Raw genomic sequence first — 20,234 nt, 5'->3', positions numbered from 1 at the left:
CACCATGATCAAGTGGGGTTTATTCCAGGAATGCAAGGATTCTTCAATATACGCAAATCAATCAATGTGATACACCATATTAACAAATTGAAGGAGAAAAACCATATGATCATCTCAATAGATGCAGAGAAAGCTTTCGACAAAATTCAACACCCATTTATGATAAAAGCCCTGCAGAAAGCAGGCATAGAGGGAACTTTCCTCAACATAATAAAGGCCATATACGACAAACCCACAGCCAACATCGTCCTCAATGGTGAAAAACTGAAACCATTTCCACTAAGATCAGGAACAAGACAAGGTTGCCCACTCTCACCACTATTATTCAACATAGTTTTGGAAGTGTTAGCCACAGCAATCAGAGAAGAAAAAGAAATAAAAGGAATCCAAATCGGAAAAGAAGAAGTAAAGCTGTCACTATTTGCAGATGACATGATACTATACATAGAGAATCCTAAAGATCCTACCAGAAAACTACTAGAGCTAATCAATGAATTTGGTAAAGTAGCAGGATACAAAATTAATGCACAGAAATCTCTTGCATTCCTATACATTAATGATGAAAAATCTGAAAGTGAAATTAAGAAAACACTCCCGTTTACCATTGCAACAAAAAGAATAAAATATCTAGGAATAAACCTACCTAAGGAGACAAAAGACCTGTATGCAGAAAATTACAAGACACTGATGAAAGAAATTAAAGATGATACAAATAGATGGAGAGATATACCATGTTCTTGGATTGGAAGAATCAACATTGTGAAAATGACTCTACTACCCAAAGCAATCTACAGATTCAATGCAATCCCTATCAAACTACCACTGGCATTTTTCACAGAACCAGAACAAAAAATTTCACAATGTGTATGGAAACACAAAAGACCCTGAATAGCCAAAGCAATCTTGAGAACGAAAAATGGAGCTGGAGGAATCAGGCTCCCTGACTTCAGACTATACTACAAAGCTACAGTAATCAAGACAGTATGGTACTGGCACGAAAACAGAAATATAGATCAATGGAACAGGATAGAACACCCAGAGATAAACCCACGCACATATGGTCACCTTATCTTTGATAAAGGAGGCAAGCATATACAGTGGAGAAAAGACAGTCTCTTCAATAAGTGGTGCTGGGAAAACTGGACAGGTACATGTAAAAGTATGAAATTAGAACACTTCCTAACACCATACACAAAAATAAACTCAAAATGGATTAAAGACCTAAATGTAAGGTCAGACACTATCAAACTCTTAGAGGAAAACATAGGCAGAACACTCTATGACATAAATCACAGCAAGATCCTTTTTGACCCAGCTCCTAGAGAAATGGAAATAAAAACAAAAATAAACAAATGGGACCTAATGAAACTTCAAAGCTTTTGCACAGCAAAGGAAACCATAAACAAGACGAAAAGACAACCCTCAGAATGGGAGAAAATATTTGCAAATGAAGCAACTGACAAAGGATTAATCTCCAAAATTTACAAGCAGCTCATGCAGCTCAATAACAAAAAAACAAACAATCCAATCCAAAAATGGGCAGAAGACCTAAATAGACATTTCTCCAAAGAAGATACACAGATTGCCAACAAACACATGAAAGAATGCTCAACATCATTAATCATTAGAGAAATGCAAATCAAAACTACAATGAGATATCATCTCACACCGGTCCTAACGGCCATCATCAAAAAATCTAGAAACAATAAATGCTAGAGAGGGTGTGGAGAAAAGGGAACACTCTTGCACTGTTGGTGGGAATGTAAATTGATACAGCCACTATGGAGAACAGTATGGAGGTTCCTTAAAAAACTAAAAATAGAACTACCATACGACCCAACAATCCCACTACTGGGCGTATACCCTGAGAAAACCATAATTCAAAAAGAGTCATGTACCAAAGTGTTCATTGCAGCTCTATTTACAATAGCCAGGACATGGAAGCAACCTAAGTGTCCATCATCGGATGAATGGATAAAGAAGATGTGGCACATATATACAATGGAATATTACTCAGCTGTTAAAAAATGAAATGAATTATTTGTAGTGAGGTGGATGGAGTTAAAGTCTGTCATACAGAGTGAAGTAAGTCAGAACGAGAAAAACAAATACAGTGTGCTAACACAAATATATGGAATCTAAGAAAAAAAAAAAAAAAAGGTCATGAAGAACCTAGTGGTAAGACAGGAATAAAGACACAGACCTACTAGAGAATGGACATGAGGATATGGGGAGGGGGAAGGGTAAGCTGTGACAAAGTGAGAGAGTGGCATGGACATATATACACTACCAATTGTAAAATAGATAGCTAGTGAGAAGCAACCGCATAGCACAGGGAGATCAGCTCTGTGCTTTGTGACCACCTAGAGGGGTGGGATAGGGAGGGTGGGAGGGAGGGAGATGCAAAAGGGAAGAGATATGGGAACATATGTATATGTATAACTGATTTACTTTGTTATAAAGCAGAAACTAACACACCATTGTAAAGCAATTATACTCCAATAAAGATGTTAAAAAAAAAAGTCAATTGCTTCCTTATATACCAGCAATAAACAAATGAAATATGAAATTTAAAATGCAATACCATTTAAGTAAACCCAAAACAGAAATACTTAGGTATAAATGTAACAACATATGATCAAGATCTATATGAAGAAAACTACAAAACTCTGGTGAAAGAAATCAAAGATCTATTCCATTTCTTTGCAACTTGATCTACAGATTCAATGAAATCCCAATCAAAATTCAGCAAGACATTTTGTACATATCAACAAACTGATTCTCAAATTTATATGGAAAGGCAAAAGATCCAGAATAGCCAAAATAATACAGAAGAAGAATAAAGTCAGAGGAATGACAATACCTGACCTCAAGACTTACTACGATGCTAAAGTAATCCAGACAGTGTGGTACTGGCGAAAGACTAGACATGGAACAGAATAGAAAGCCCAGAAATATACCTACACAAAATATGGTCCACTGATCTTTGAAAAAGGAACAAAGGCAATTCAATGGAGCAAGGACAGTCTTTTTAGAAAACGGTGCTAGAACAACTGGACACTCACATGCAAAAAAATGAATCTAGACACAGATCGTCCATCTTTCATAAATATTAACTAAAACATGGATCATATACCTAAATGTAAAACACGAAACTATAAAATTCCTAGAAGATAACCTAAGAAAAAATTTAGGTGACCTTGAGTTTGGCCACGACTTTTCAGACACAATACCAAAAGTACAATCCATAAAAGAAAATTGCTAAATTGGACTTCACTAAAAGTAAAAACTTCTGCTCTGCAAAAGACACTGTCAAGAGAAGGAAAAGGCAAGCCGTAGAGTGGGAAAAAAATTTTTACAAAACACATATTTAAGGGACTTCCCTGGTGGTCCAGTGTTAAAGAATCTACCTTGCAATGCAGGGGATGCGGGTTCAATCCCTGGTCAGGGAGCTAAGATCCCACATGCTGCAGGGCAACTAAGACCGCGCGCCACAATTAATGAGCTCGCGCGCCTCAACTAGAGAGCCTGTGGGCTGCAAACTACAGAGCCCACGTGTCCTGGAGCCTGCCTGCGCACCACAACTAGAGAAGAGGAAACCCATACACCACAACTAGAGAGAAGCCCGAGTGCCACAACGAATAGCCCACGCACCACAACGAAAGATCCCGTATGCTTCAATGAAGATTCCGCATGCTGCAACTAAGACCCGACGCAGCCAAAAATAAATTAAATAAATAAATAAAATTTTTAAAATACATATTTAATAAAGGACTGGTATCCAAAATATTTAAAACTCAACAATAAGAAAATAACCCAACTTAAAAATGAGCAAAACATGGAGTATCATCTATAAAAATATCAAATTCTATGCGGTACACCTGAAATTAATACAATATTGTAAGTCAACTATACTTCAATTTAAAAAAAAAAAAAAGCAAAATATCTGAGGAGACACCTCACCAAAGAAAATACAGATGACAAGTATAAGAAAAGATACCTGACATCATATGTCATTAGGGAACTGCAAATTAAAACAATGAGATACCACTATACACCTATTAGAATGGCCAAAATCCAAAACACTGACAACACCAAATGCTGGAGAGGATGTGGAGCAACAAGAATTCTCATTCATTGCTGGTAGGAATGCAAAATAGTACAGCCACTTTGGAAGACAGTTTGGCAGTTTCTTACAGAACTTAATATACTCTTACCATCCATCCAGGAATCTCACACTCCTTGGTATTAACCCAAAGGAGTTGAAAATTTCTGTTCACACAAAAACCTGCATACAGATGTTTATAACAGCTTTATTCATAACTGCCCAAACTTGGAATAACCAAGATGTCCTTCAACAGGTAATTGGATAAATAAGCTGTGGTACATCCATACAATGGAGTACTATTCAGCAATAAAAATGAGCTATCAAGCCAGGAAAAGATACAGAGGAACCTTAAATGCATACTGCTAAGTGAAAGTAGACAATCTGAAATGGTCACATACTGTATGATTCCAACTATATTACATTCTGGAAAACACAAAACAATGGAGACAATAAAAAGATCAGTGGTTGCCAGGGGCTCAGGGGGAGAGAGAGATGAACAGGTAGAACACGGAATTTTTAGGGCAGTGAAACTATTCTGTGTGATATCATTCTGTATAATGATGGATACAAGTCATTATATACATTTGCCAAATCCACAGAATGTACAACACAAAGAGTGAAACCTAACGTAAACTATGGACTTTAATTAGTCGTAATGTATCAATATATGGCCCATCAATTGTAACAAATACAACAAGTACAATATATTAATTATAGAGGAACTGGGGTGGGAGTGGGGAAGTGAGGGAGTATATGAGAACTCTGTACTTTCTGTCCAATTTTTCTGTAAACGTAAAACTGCTCAAGAAAAAATCATATACACACACATATATACATAAAACACACACACACACACACACACACACACACACACACACACACGACTCTTGGGGAAGGAAAGAGGAACCAGCTACTTCAGAACAGAAATGTCCATGAATATCTCCACTTTGCCCAGGTCTCACAGTTTTCCCTGCCGACTCCCCAGAAGGGGCAACCACAAACTCCTAAGGAAGCTGAAGCCAAACCATGATCTAGAGGCTCGATTCAGGTCATCTTCTTGGAGCCTTCCTTTACAGAGGTCATACTGCCCTTCCTTTACACACCTTGCTACATGGTTTTTATACGTAAATAGTAACCTTTAAAATAAGTATTTGATTGGAGGTAAAGTGCTAAACATTTACACCTGGTAGGAATCCTTCCTATAATGCTGTATGGGTTACAGCATTCTTTAGCCTAAGGTTAAAGAATATTAGCACAAAATGAAGAAACATAATCCAAGTTTAATTTAAAGGAAAAATAAATGTATTACTCTGGTTGTCAATTTAAGGCTATGAGAATTCTGTCTCCTGAGCAGAGGCTCACAGGCCACTACATCCATCATGGTTTTCTTCAGCTACCACAAGCTGAAAGCAAAGGTCAGGTGTGCCTGTGGGCCAAGGGCTCCCCTGACAGTCCCAGCCACCGGCCAAAGGCCACGTACAGTTCACTACTGCCTCTTCCACACACCAGGCACTAGTCGGCCCAAAGCCCACTTCAGCTTCCTGCAGCCCACCTTGCTTCTCTTTCCTGAGGGATGACAGCTCATTAACAGAGCTAGTTAAAAGTTACATCCCCTTTCTCACTCTTATCCTGTTTTCCCTATGAGAACTGTACCCTCAGGACAACCAAATGGTTGAGGAGGAAAAGTTTCTCCTTTTAGGAGTGTTTCAACTAATAAATGATAAAGGATCAAGAGAATAAGAAGATCCCAAGTTTACAACTCTAATAATGAACTAATATTTATAGGCCATGATCATTAATGGCTACTAATATCACAAAAATAAAGACATTCAGATACTATATGTCTCCTGGGAAAAGTACACACCACCATCTATGAAGTATTCTTGCAAAAAACAACAACAACAAATCTAAACAAGCCTCTAGATCTAATTACAAATTTATAGAAAATACAGGGGGACACAGAACATATTAAATTGACACCACAGGAATGCAATTAGCAAAACTCAGAAAGTAGAAAAGTCTATAGGAAAAACAACCCAGCTTCTTCAACAAATATATTAATGGGGGGAAAACAGACGGCAGAGAAAGCTGTTGATTAAAAGATTAAAAAGGCATTTCAACCAACAGCAATGCAAGAAACTCGTTTGGATTCTGGTTTGAACAAACTGTTAAAAAAATAATTATGGCACAATTGGGGATATATAAACATTGGGTATTTGAGGTAACTAAGGAATTATTGTTAATTTATTCAGGTGTAATAATTGTATCATGATTATGGTTTCTTTTTAAGTCCTTATCTAGAGACGCATGCATACAGAAACATTTATATAAAATGATGCGACATCTGGAATTTGCTTCAAAATAATGTGGGGTGGATATGGACTGGCATGCAAGTGAAATGAGTTTGGCCATGGGTTGATGACTGTTGAAGTTGTGTGATGAGTACATGGAAGTTCATTATCTATTCTGTCTACTTTCATACTGTTTGTGATTCTCCATAATAAAAATGTTTTAAAAAATGAAGTAGAGTAATTTCAGATCTCAAATTCCTCTAAGACAGGTCAACCATTATAGTCCACCATAGTAGATCCTGTTCCCCATCTATCTCAATTATGCTACATACTACACAGTCAGCCCTCCGTATCCATGGGTTTCACATCCAAACAATCAACCAACCACAGATCAAAATCTCAATCCGAGGTTGGTTGATTCCGCAGATGCAAACCCCACAGATATGGAGGGCCAACTGTATTCATTGCACTACATCATTTTATGTAAGGGATTTGAGCATCCCCGTGTTTTGGTATCCATCCTGGAACCAATCCCCTATGGATACCCAGGGACCACTGTACATCCAACCTATCCCTTTAGGGCTTATCATATGAAACCAATACAACCAATTTTTCCTTTCCAACCCTCCACAACCTAACCAATCTTTCAAAACATTAGCAAAACATCTCTACTCTTCTCAAAGTTTGCCCTTACCTCACTAGTCAGAAGCAACCTCTCCACCTTATCCAGTTTATCCAACCAGACCATAATTTCTTAGAAGGCAGAGAATGTTTTACTGTCTTTACTTCCCACAAAAAGCCTAGCGCAGTGGCTTGCATACAGCAGTAGATTATCCAACCAAAAAACCGTGTGGATCATTCTGGCCTGTTTGGAGATGAGCCACAAAATCAACAAGTAATAAAGAACCAAAAGCAGAGGACATGTTTACAAAATCTATATGTCATAAAGAATGGATGAACATATTGTGATAGATCCATACAATAAAAATGCTACTCGGCATTAAAAAGTAACAAACAACTATATTACACACAATATGGATGAATCTCCAAAACATCATGCTAAGAGAAAGAAGTCAGGCACAAAAGACTACCCAGCATATATAATTCCATTTAATCAAAATCCTAGAAAAGTCAAAAGTGGTTGCTCAGGGGAAGCGATGGGGTGAAGCAGCTGACTGTAACGGGCACGAGGGTACTTTCTGAGTGATGGAAATGCTCTATATCTTCTTCCTACATTTTGATTGTTGTGGTCACACAACTGTATATATTTCCAAAAGTCACCTATCTGTACAATTTAAATGGGTGAATTTATTATATATAAATTATATCCTAATAAAAACTATTTATAAATCATAAAATTGGAATTTAAAATTACATGTATTTGTAACAGGACAGAACAAGGGCTCTTATAAATAAGACAAACATCTCCAAGAAAAAGGAACGAAACTGGGTCATTTGTAGAGATGTGGATGGACCTAGAGTCTGTCATACAGAGTGAAGTAAGCCCGAAAGAGAAAAACAAATATCGTATATTAACGCATGTATGTGGAATCTAGAAAAATGGTACAAACGCCCTATTTGTAGGGCAGGAATAGAGACATAGACATAGAGAACGGACATGTGGACAGAGGGGAAAAGGGGTGGATGGAATGAATTGGGAGATTAGGTTTGACATAAAAACACTACCACATGTAAAACAGATAGCTAGTGGGAACCTGCTGTATAGCACAGGGAGCTCAGCTCGGTGCTCCGTGACAACCTAGATGGGTAGGATGGGGGCGGGTGGTGGGAGGGAGGTCCAAGAGGGAGAGGATATAGGTATACATATAGCTGACTCACTTCATTGTACAGCAGAAACTAACACAACATTGTAAAGCAATTATACTCCAATAAAAAAAAGATAGGCAAGGGAAACAAGAAACTGAAAAGAAAAATAAATAGCCAATTAATGTGAAGGCATGTGCAAATGAAATCAGTAAAATACTATTTTTTAACTATAAAATTGGCAAAAAAATGTTTTCTTTTGTATTGGTATTTGCTTTTATTTGTAACATGTAGCATTGGTGAAGGTTTAGGGAAAATTCGGACTCCTGCACACTGCTAACGTAAGGGTAAACTGATCCAATCTTTCCACAGGAAAATTTGGCAAAAGCCTTAAAAGATATAAACATTCTCCAATCTAAAACTTTATCCTCAAGAAATAACCACGTGGGGGCTTCCCTAGTGGCGCAGTGGTTGAGAATCTGCCTGCCAATGCAGGGGACACGGGTTCGAGCCCTGGTCTGGGAAGATCCCACATGCCGCAGAGCAACTGGGCCCGTGAGCCACAATTACTGAGCCTGCGCGTCTGGAGCATGTGCTCCGCAACAAGAGAGGCCGTGACAGTGAGAGGCCCGCGCACCGCGATGAAGAGTGGCCCCCGCTTGCCACAACTAGAGAAAGCCCGCGCACAGAAACGAAGACCCAACACAGCCAAAAATAAATAAATAAATATTTAAAAAAAAAAAAAAAAAAAGTGAATTCAAAATGGATCAAAGACCTAAATTTAAGAGCTAAAACTGTAAGACTCTTAAAAGGCAAAATAGGGGTCAATTTTTGTGATCTTGGCAATGGTTTCTTAGATATGACACCTAAAGCACAAGAAACAGAAAAAAAATAATAGACAAATTGGAATTTATAAAATAGAACAAACAAACAAAACTTTGTGCCTCAAAAGACAATATCAAGATAATATAAAGACAATCCACAAAATGGGAGAAAATATCTGCAAATCATCTATCTGATAAGGGTCTACAATCCAGAATATATAAAGAACTCTTACCATAAACAATAAAAAGTCCACTAGAAAAAAATGGGCAAGCAACTTGAATAGACATTTCTCCAAAGAAGATATACACGCAGCCTACAAGCACATGAAAAGATGCTCAACACCCTTAGTCGTTAGGGAAATGCAATCAAAACCACAATGAGATACTACTTCACACTCCCTAGGATGGCTATAATCAAAAAGACAGATAATTTAAAGTATTGACAAGAACATGGATAAACTGGAAACCTCAGACATTGCTGGTGGGAATGAAAAATATTATAGCCACTTTATATGACCCAGCAATTCCACTCCAAGTTATTTACCCAAGAAAAATGAAAACGCATGTCCACAAAAAAAATCTGTACATGAATGTTCATTATTTATAATAGCCAAAAAGTGGAAACAACCCAAATGTCCATCAACTAATAAATGGATAAACAAAATGTGGTATATTCATACACTGGAATACTTAGGCATAAAAAGGAATGAAGTACTGATACATGCTACAACACGAATGAACTCTGAAAACATGCTAAGTGAAAGAAGCCCGACACAAAAGGCCACATATTATATGATTCCATTCTTATGAAATGTCCAGAATCATAAATCCACAGAGACAGAAAGTCTGTATGAGGCTTCCAGGATCTGAAGGGGAAGGGGATAGTGGAGTGATAATGGGTACAGGGTTTCTTTCTGTGGTGATGAAAACGTTCTGGAATTAGATAGCTGTGATGGTTGCACAATCTTGTAATGTTCTAAAACCATTGAATTGTACAGTTTAAAAGGGTGAATCTGATAGCATATGAATTTTATCTCAGTAAAAATAAGTAGAAAAATAGAAGAAATAATCCTCACTGTGGCACAGGCTCAGCTAAAAACATGTCTTTTAAAAAACAAAAGATTGGAAACAAACTAAATGTTCAACTAGGGATTGGTGAAATAAATTAAGGTGCATTCAATCACTGGAATACCAAGTCCACACACAGTAGGTACACAGAGTCATACTAAAGGTAATGGGGTATTTTTAAATGCTGTAGAAATGTATTTCATATGCAAGATATTTGTCATATTAATACATTTTTTTAAGTCAAAAAAGTATGCCCACAATAGTCTGATACCCTTCTCCCAAAGTAGAAAACAATCTTAAGATAAAAACCAGTTCTAAGTTCTGGCCTCCAGATTGTGAGAGAATAAATATCTATTATTCCAAAAATTTTTTCTTTAAATTGGAAAAAAAATTTAAGTATACCCATAGTGGAGTCCATATTGATAGACAGAAAAAAGGAAATATAGTAAGTATATTAAATATATTTAATAATTATAAAATTATAAAAATATCTATACCAAATATGCTAACAATAGTTATGTCCTGGTAGTAGTATTATAGGGGCTATTTTTTCTTCCTTTGGTTTAGCTGTATTTTCTAATTTTTTGACAATTAGCACTTATTAGTAGTATATAAAACATATGTTGATTTTAAAAACAAGTATTCTGGGACTTCCCTGGTGGCGCAGTGGTTAAGAATCCTCCTGCCAATGCAGGGGACACGGGTTCAATCCCTGGTCGGGGAAGGTCCCACATGCCGCAGAGCAACTGAGCCCACATACCACAACTACTGAGCCCGCGTGCTGCAACTAGTGAAGCCCGCGCACCTAGAGCCCAAGCTCCGCAACAAGAGAAGCCACCGCAATGAGAAGCCCTCGCACCGCAACGAAGAGTAGCCCGCGCTCCCTGCAACTAGAGAAAGCCCGCGCGCAGCAACAAAGACCCAACACGGGCAAAAAACAAGTATTCTAAGGAACAGTGGTATTAACACCTCAAACAAAGAAGAAAACCAAGGGTGAATAACTAAATTTAAGAATAAAGACATCAGGCTTCCCTGGTGGCGCAGTGGTTGAGAATCTGCCTGCCAATGCAGGGGACACGGCTTCGAGCCCTGGTCTCGGAAGATCCCACATGCCGCGGAGCGACTAGACACATGAGCCACAATTGCTGAGCCGGCGCGTCTGGAGCCTGTGCTCCGCAACAAGAGAGGCCCGCGCACTGCGATGAAGAGTGGCCCCCACTTGCCACAACTAGAGAAAGCCCTCGCATAGAAACGAAGACCCAACACAGCCAAAAATAAATAAATAAATATTTAAAATAAATAAATAAATAAATAAGCATCTTGTTATTAAAAAAAAAAAAAAGAATAAAGACATCAAATTTAAAACCTCATAACAGACCTAACACTTTATTAAATCCAAATTACTAGAAGACAACTTTTAAAACTCCACAACCACAATCCTAATGCATCCTTACTCTTGCTTTGGCAGAAATTTACAATACAATAAATTTACAATTTATAATACAAACTTGACAGTGCTAAAAGTTATGCTATTTTGACAAAATCAAAACAGTGACTTCAAGCGGCTGGTAAGGGAAATATAAGAGACCAGGTCCTAATTCTCAGCCCAGAAAATGGTTCCAATGAAACATGGTTTATTCTAGCATAGATATGAAGATAATATATTTATTCTACACAGTCTGAAGGCACTGTTCAGATGTAAAAATACCGTAAAAAAAAAAAAAACCTTACTACCACCACCAACAAAAAATTTCACCACTAGGGACTTCCCTGGTGGCGCAGTAGTTAAGAATCCACCTGCCAATGCAGGGGACATGGGTTCGAGCCCTGATCCAGGAAGATCCCACATGCCACAGAGCAGCTAAGCCCTTGCGCCACAACTACTGAGCTCGCGCACCACAACTACTGAAGCCCTCGCGCCTAGAGCCCATGTCATGCAACAAAGAGAAGCCACTGCAGTGAGAAGACCGCGCACTGCAACAGAGTAGCCCCTCTCACCGCTAGAGAAAGCCCGCGTGCAGCAACAAAGACCCAACACAGCCAAAAAATAAATTAATTAAAAAAAAAAATCACCCCTTATCACAGGGTTTACTCCCCAAAATATAGCCAAGCCAACAGAAAATAAAGTTTATTCATAGCATATGAAAGGAAGGACTCTAAATTTTGAAATCAACTCTGCAGTTATCCTTTTATATGTTTTTAGAAAATGAAAATTAAGCTCTACTTCATACTAGTTTCTAAGAAAAAGCAACACGTAAAGGAAACACTGTGAAGTAATTCAACGATAAAAGAGTTAAAGTGATATTGCTAAGCATAAAATCAAAGCAAATTGAAAAGTAAGGCCCTTTTAAGTCAATTTTATTTAGAGAGTTTTAATTGCAGACGTTCTCAATACTGTCAAGAAGTTTTTAAAATAAAAATTAAAGTTAAAATTAGGTGGAGTTATTTATGAGAAGGTTAATATGATAAAAGCATAATAAACTATTGCTATTCATATGAGAACAGCTAAAATAAAAAACAGTAATAATACCAAATGCTGGCGAGGATGCAGAGAAACCAGATCTCACATACGTTGCTGGTAGGAATGTAATGTGATACAGCGACTCTAGAAGAGAGTTTAGCAGTTTCATGTGCTTACCAAATGACTCAGCATTTTTGGGCATTTATTCCCCCCAAAGTGAAAACTTACATTCACATAAAAATGTGTACTACATGAATGCTTACAGCAGCCTTACTTGCAATAGCCAAAAACCATATAAACTCTTCCGGAATGTCCTTCACCAGGTAAATTGTTAAACAAACTGTGGTACACCCAAATTTTGGAACACTACTCAGCATTAAAATGGAAGGAACTATTAAACATGCAACAATTTGGAAAGAACTCAAAGGAATTATGGTAAATGGAAAAAAGTCAAAGTAAAGTACTATATGATTCCATTTATATAACATTTTCGAAATGAAAAAATTATAAACATGGAGAGCAGATCAGTGGTTGTTCGAGGTTAGAGATGAGGGGGTGTGTGCATGAAAATAAAGGGACGGCATGAGGGATCTTTGAGGTTATGGTATAGTTCTGCATCTTAAAGACGGTGGTGGTGGTTACACAAACCTACACATGTAAAATTGTACAGAACTCAACACACACACACTACACAAATGAGTGCACATAAGACTGGTGAAGTCTGAATAGGGCTATGGATTATAACAATGTTGATTGCCTGGTTTTGATATTAAACTATAGTTATGTAAGATGTTACCACGGCACGAAACTAGGTGAAGGGAACATGGGATCTTTCTGTACTATTTTTTGCAACTTTCTGTGAATCTGTATTTCAAAATAAAAAGTTTTAAAAAATCAGATGGGGCTATGCATGAGAAGGTTAATACAAGAAATACAAAAGGTTTAACAGAGCACATGGAACATGCTAAAAAGGCTCCATGAGCACTTTTATTTTATAGAGCACTTTTAATAAAGCAACTAAGTTGAAAACACAGGTTTCTGTATACTATTCAAACTATTTCAGCAGAAAGCATGACTTGAGCTAGAATTCCAGAGTTCAGTTACCAGATACTACATGAAATCTCTTATGTACACGGCAAGATTTTTTTCCATACTCTGAAACCGTTCAAGTGATTAAGGAGCCAGTGCACAACAAAACCAGCTCCACATTCAGCTTTTTCCCAAAATCTTCAACTCAAATTTCCACATAACCCAAAGCCCTTAGTATAAAAAAAGTCTCTAATATCATCAAGTAACTTATAAGATGGAAATAAATTAACACCTGCTGTTTGGGTTCAAATGAATGAAAAGCCTAGTTCAAGGGCATCCTCAACTTCGATAAATATTCTCTTAGAAAAAAATAATTTCCTGTCATGTTAAAAATGGTAAAAATGAATTTAAAGTCTTTTTGGTGTTCTGTAGCAGCTGAGTCCCTAACAAATATTCAGAGGGTTAGGAAGAACACTCTACTGGCCATCCTCTGAATCCCTGAAGTAGGCTGAGCTGTCCAGCCAGCTTTGTAGGAAAGAGTCAAAATAGGAGTCTCAGACCAGCTGCTGGGAACTGGACCCTAATTCTTCAAATGAGCATCCTCTTTGGCCTCCAGCCCCTTCAAGACTACTCCATACCTATGTGTGTATAAATGATTAATACATACAGTCTCCAGTGCAGTGGGTGTGATCCTGAAATAGTTTCCTCCACTAAATTTTACTCTAAAGGACAAAAAGAAAGCTGAGTAAAATCATACAACATCTTGCTTTTCTACTTTCCATAGAAAAGTGGCTTAAATTTTTCTCAGGTATAAGAATACCTAATCGCAACTGTCTGACCAGTCCAATACCAGCAAGGGAGCCCTTGAAATTTTCTTCCCATGGACCCTTCTGGACTCCTAACACTAGGATTTACTGGTAGCGGTTTCATGGAAGAAGTTGGGATGTAAGGCCATCTACTACACCAGGACCAGAACTGCTGTACCCCACACTCTCTCCTCCTCCCTACCTTAGACTTTCCTAGTATCCCTTTCCCATGGTTCCTTTCCAGAAAAAAACTAAACCTTCTGTGTGACCCCACGGTAGATTCCAAAAAGCTCTAGTCATTGTTTCTTTCTGCCTTTCGGCACCTAAAAACTTAATGGGTGTCGAAGAAAATTCCACATGCTAAAATGCCAATGATTCTCTGCCTGCCAATGCAGGGGACACGGGTTTGAGCCCCGGTCTGGGAAGATCCCACATGCCGCGGAGCAACTAGGCCCGTGAGCCACAACTACTGAGCCTGCGCATCTGGAGCCTGTGCTCCGCAATAAGAGAGGCCGCGATAGTGAGAGGCCTGCGCACCGCGATGAAGAGTGGCCCCCGCTTGCCACAACTAGAGAAAGCCCTCGCACAGAAACGAAGACCCAACACAGCCAAAAATAAATAAATAAATAAATAAATATATATTTTTTTTAAACTTAATGGGTGTCGAAGAAAATTCCACACGCTAAAATGCCAATGCTTCTGACGGTGTGACAGTGTTCCTTGTCACAGATTTTAGACAGAAAATGAGTTGTGGCATGGAAGCAGCTTAGTTGAACACAGTATACTAGATTTGAAATTCTCAAATATGAATTACGTTGTTAGTGTAGAATCTACATTGCAGAAAACCTAATGTCTTCTTGAAAGCACATTTAAGCACCCAAATGCAGTAAAATTCAATAACCTGAAGGTCTTAGTTCACTGAAGAATTACTGTGGGCTACATTTGCAAATGCACAGAAATTATACTTAGAGCAAACCCTTGGAATAAGGCCTCTAAATTCTTTCATGTTAATCTGCCTGATCGCTTTGGAGCCCAGCACTAACACCAATCCCACTGATCATATTGTGTAGAAACAGTCAGAAAGAGGCCATAAGACCAGTGCCGAAGAATAGCGTCAACATCTCGGACTTACTGTGATACAGTGTACAACACACATAAGAAAGGACACTGCCCCACTGCAGTAAAGATGACTGTATCTCAGCCCCAAAATTTCATCTCCCTGCTAGACAGTTCTATCTAAACATCACCATACCTTTTGCTCCAAACCAACAGTCATAACCCTTATTTTCAACAATAACACTAACATTACCCTAGTCACTCAAATTCAAAGCTGTTACTAAATCCATGGAGTCAGAATCTTTTCCATTCTTACCCTGTGGTACCTCTCACATTCACTCCTTCCCATTCCCATACCCATCATCCCAGTTCAAGAAATTATTCCTTAAACCCAAGTTTCCCACCAGGGACTTCTTGATGTCCCACAGTCAAATTCATACTCTAAAACGTTGTTTTGAACAAGTCATCCAAGCCTTGAAAAAATATCTACAGATTTGGCAGTGCAGTCAACACAAGCCTATCCTCATGAGCTTGGACAAGCACCAAGCACCTTCCACAAGAAGTTTCTGGACACCTGGGCTCAGGACCAAGGACTCTGAATCTCCAAAAGTTTCCCATGTTTGCTACCTTTTGGCATCTCCTCTTTCTCCATTTTGATCAACAATTAAATCTCTGAAAAGAAAAGGGCTTAAAGCTCATTTTCATGGACAACCAGGAGGAGCACGATAGCCAGCACTGAAAGGGAATGAATTCCAAGAAACAGAATAAGTGAAAGCAACTTTATAAAGAAAAAAAGAAAAGCAAACAAACTCCCTGGATCTGGGGTACACAGAGAAGGCTGAGATGGTAAGCCCAGGTGAGTTTTAATTTTGAAAGAGGACTATGGAGACTTCAGGATGAAATCCAAACATCTTACTCTACATTTAAGAAATTTCCATCTTACCTCAATTTAAAAAAGAAAGAAAGAAAGAAATTTCATCTTAACTAGTGATCTAGTGGGTAAGAGAAAACATATACATAAAAGGAAAATTAAACATAAGCAAGCTATACCAAGAGCATGAAACAAGTACTACAAGGTTTCAGAGGAAGAACCAAAAAAATCATGAACCTGGGCAACAAAGTCAGGATTTTGAACTGGATCTTGGAGTGTTCAGGGGAAAAAGTCAACCAGTCTGGCCAAAACAAAGAACACAGAGAGATCAAACATGTGAGACAGAGTGTGTATACAGCTGTCCCACAGTTCCAGACCACTGTTCATGTGCTTTTTCTTCCTCTCCCTATCTGGACAGTCATGTCAGTTCAGAGGCCAGGGACCACCACGATTTGTTAATCTGTTAGCTAAATGTCAGTCATCCCAAGAACTCGGAATAGTTTTACTGTATTTAATCTCAGAATAGCGTTAACATTGAGGTGCACTCTGAATTCAGATTTTTAAAAATACCTGTATTAAAAAAAGCAAAACTTTTGTAAAAGTCAAGAAATAGGGATCCATAAATCACAACAACAATTTTTAAGCACCCAGACACTTTTACAAAAACACTCTTAGGAACCACTTAATAAAATTTTAAAAGTTTAACTGCTGACATCCTCTAAAGAAGGAGGCAAAAGAATGGAAAGTCTGATGAAGTGATAAGCAGTTCTAAGACAGGTTTATAATCAGTTTTTAAACAGTAATCCCTCTGGGAAATGGAAATTCCTCTCCTTAATCCCTTTGAGGACAATATAATATTTGAATCAGGAACAAGAACATCTTGCTTCTACCTAAGTTCAAATGTGAGCCTTTTACAGTATCCTCAACATTAAATAGCAAGTAAAAGAGAGGAGAATTTCTAATCTATCAAAAAGAGAGGCAGCCAGCATTTTGGATTTATAATGTATTATTGCTACATACATATGCAGAAGCTTCAGGAAAATGAAATTAGGGAACTTCAAGATTTTAGCTGACAGTGATTACTTAACTGGAGCTTATTCCTGTGAAATGAAACTACCAGAATCCCTCAATATCGATTTGCTTGTCACTAAACCACAGGTTTATGCTTCATCTTGGAAATGCTAACAGGATGGAACCATGAGCCTTTTATTAAAACGAGATGACCATGGAGAGCGCCCTTGAAGCTTAGCAACAGAGGACTAAACCCAAAAAGGGTCCCCTCTGGAAAGTGAGGACAGGCTTATATGTACCCCAATGCCAGTCCTAAAATGCTTGACTGCATTTTCCATAAAAGGTGGGAGTTGTAATAGTAGCATACAGCAGACACCAGCCCACTAGAAGCAGATGGAACCCACCAACTCATTTTACCCAGACCTTCAAAAAGGTACACAGAACTCTCCTGCTTGCCAAAGCAGGGCAGATCTGAATGGATGAATCTAAGAAAAGGTTTCACAAGGGACTACTAATGGTAATTTCATTTGCCTACTGTAGCCCACAATGTAAAATAGGATCTGAAAAATGAAAAGCAATTTTAAAGCTCATTCTCCATACTCAAGCTAAACACATACACACACACACACACACACACACACACACACACACACACGGCCCAAAAGCTTTATTTTACAAAAATTTTTTTAAAAGACTCTATAATCTATTCCAGCTCAGGGGCTCTTCCAGAAGGGAAATCTAGCTGGAAACAGTCCCTGTTTATGTACATAATTCACTAGGGGTCAGGTAAGATTCCATTTTGTAACAGCTGAACTTTAAACAGAAAATCATTAGTGGTGCAACATTCATTCATTAGCATAAAGTTACCCCCTAGAATGAAAAGCACTGGCTGTCTCTGCCAGGATGACAACTTTACAGGGAGAAACTGGGGCCAAGGACCATGAACTCCTAGAAAGTTCTATCCGACTGAGAAGAAGAGCTCACCATCTCCATCAGCCTAAACTTAACTGTCACCCCATTCCTCACTCCCCACAGAGCAAGGCATCGCTAATATAGGAAAGTTTTAAAAATAAAAAATAAAGAGATGGGCCAAAGGGTCAATAGCAGGCAAAGCCTTTCAGGGCTGACACGATTCCTGTTTGGGATTGGGGGAGGGGGAGGAGCTTTCTGGATGTTTCTATTCTTGGCAAGGAAAGCACCTCCAAGTCCTGTACCGTCAAAAGGCACTAACACAGGAACGTTCTCAGGGAATGAATGATTTGCCTGTGCTAAGCGACTTCATTTTGGGGTGTGATGATGGGGAGCAAGGTGGGGAGGGCTAGAGGGCTGGACAGGGAATAGAGGGAAGGTGTGTTTGACTAGGGGGGATGGGAGGAAAGAGTGGATGGATAACGGGGGGTCCAGGGAAGGTAAGGAGGATGTGGATGACTAAGGGAGGTGAGGAGAGGGTGTGGATGGCTGAGGGGATGTCCAGAAAAGGCGTGGAGTTGAGGGGGAGGGGGGAAGGCCGTGGACCGCTAACGAAGGTTGGGAGAAGGTATGGATGGCGGAGGGATGGAGGGATAGCCATCAGCCCCCTGAGGACCAGTAACGAAGGCAAGCAGAGGGGGGTGGCCTCACCCAGGCTCCCCCCCCAATCCCCCTTCTGTGGGCGTGTGCCCGGCTGCGCGTGTGCAAGGGCCAGGCCGCCAGGCCGCAGGGCCACCACTCACCCCACGACTCCCTGGTTGTAGTTCCTCCGCTTCCACGGGGTCCCGCTGTACAAGCCCCCGCTGCCGTCGGCCCGGCCGCCCCCCGCGGCCCGCCCTCCGCTGGGCTGCAGCAGGCTGTAGTTGAGTCCGTAGGTGCTGGCCTTATTGTCGCGCTTCCTCTTGTTGCTGCTGCCCGAAGCTGGGTCGGCGGGTTCCGCAGCGGGGACGGCGGCCGAGGAGTGCGGGGACGAGGACGCCGAGGGGGCCGGGGACGCCGAGGGGCCCGCGGCAGCCCGGCGGGCCCAGGCCGCGGGCTGGTGGTGGTGGTTGTTGTTGTTGGTCGTCTCCAGGGGCAGGAAGTCCCGCTGCTCTGCCGGCAGCGCGTGGCCGCCCAGCAGGCGCTCCCCGGAACGGTACATGCCGGCCGGGGCCGGGGCCGGGGCCGCGCCGCCCGGGCTGCCGGTGCTGCTGCCGCTCCCGCCGGTGGCCGTGCTGCTGCCTCCGCCGCCGCTCGCGCCGCCGCTGCTGTGACAGTGGTGGTTGAAGTAGAGGTTCCTCAGTCCCTGGGTCGTCTCCCAGATCTGCATCCACAGACTGTTGGACGGTCCGAGCTGCTCTGGCTGGAACCAGGCGATCCTCGGATCCATCAAACGGCGGCGGCCGCTGCCCCCGCCCCTCCTGGCTGCCCGCAGGGCCGCCGCCGCCGCCGCCGCGCCTCAGGCGCACGCCCGGCCTCGGCGGCTGCTGCTGTTGCTGCTGCTGCTGCTGCTGCTGCTGTTGCTGCTGCTGCTGCTGCTGCTCCCGGCCCGCCGCGGGCGGCGCGGTCGCGCTGTGAGCCCGGCCGGCGCCGGCGGCGTCGCTCCCGCCCTCGGGGGCTCCGCGGGCCCTCCCCCCCTCCCTCCGCCCCTCTGCCGAGCCCCTGTCACCGGGGTCCCCGTGCAAATGGCGGCTGCAGCGGCGGCTCTGGAGAAGGGCGATCGTCGGCGGCGGCAGCGACAGCGGCGGCGGCGGGACGCGCCTGCTCCGTAGCGTCCTTGCTCCTCCGGCCCCGGGGCGGGGCCTCTGCCGGCTCCGCCCCTCACGCCCCGCCCCCGCCCCGCCCCCACAGCGCGCGCCGCGCCGCCGGTCCAGACCCAGAGGCCGCGCGGTGCGTCACAGAGGCCGCGGGAAGGTGCGTCTGGGGCCGAAACCGCCCGGCTCAACCGTCCCGGCGCCGGGTAGGTAGAGGGTAGCACGTACCTGGGCGTCCAGGCG

At 41.1% G+C, this 20,234-nt stretch overlaps 1 protein-coding gene across 4 annotated transcripts in view; it reads right to left on the bottom strand.

Annotated features, from left to right (window-relative positions):
• TENT4B (terminal nucleotidyltransferase 4B) overlaps positions 1-19,847 on the bottom strand; it is a 62,120-nt gene extending 42,273 nt beyond the window's left edge. For all 4 annotated transcript variants that reach the window (XM_082438331.1, XM_082438333.1, XM_082438332.1 and 1 more), the window contains exon 1: positions 19,002-19,847. In XM_082438331.1, coding sequence (XP_082294457.1) covers positions 19,002-19,627 — 626 coding nt within the window. In that variant the 5' untranslated portion in view covers positions 19,628-19,847. The remainder of the gene's footprint in view (positions 1-19,001) is intronic.
• Positions 19,848-20,234: the final 387 nt, after the last annotated feature.

Source organism: Balaenoptera physalus, assembly GCF_965194825.1.
Source record: "Balaenoptera physalus genome assembly, chromosome: 19".
Taxonomy (NCBI): domain Eukaryota; kingdom Metazoa; phylum Chordata; class Mammalia; order Artiodactyla; family Balaenopteridae; genus Balaenoptera; species Balaenoptera physalus.
Note: the sequence above shows the minus strand (reverse complement) of the source record. Positions and strands in the feature narration are given on the sequence as shown.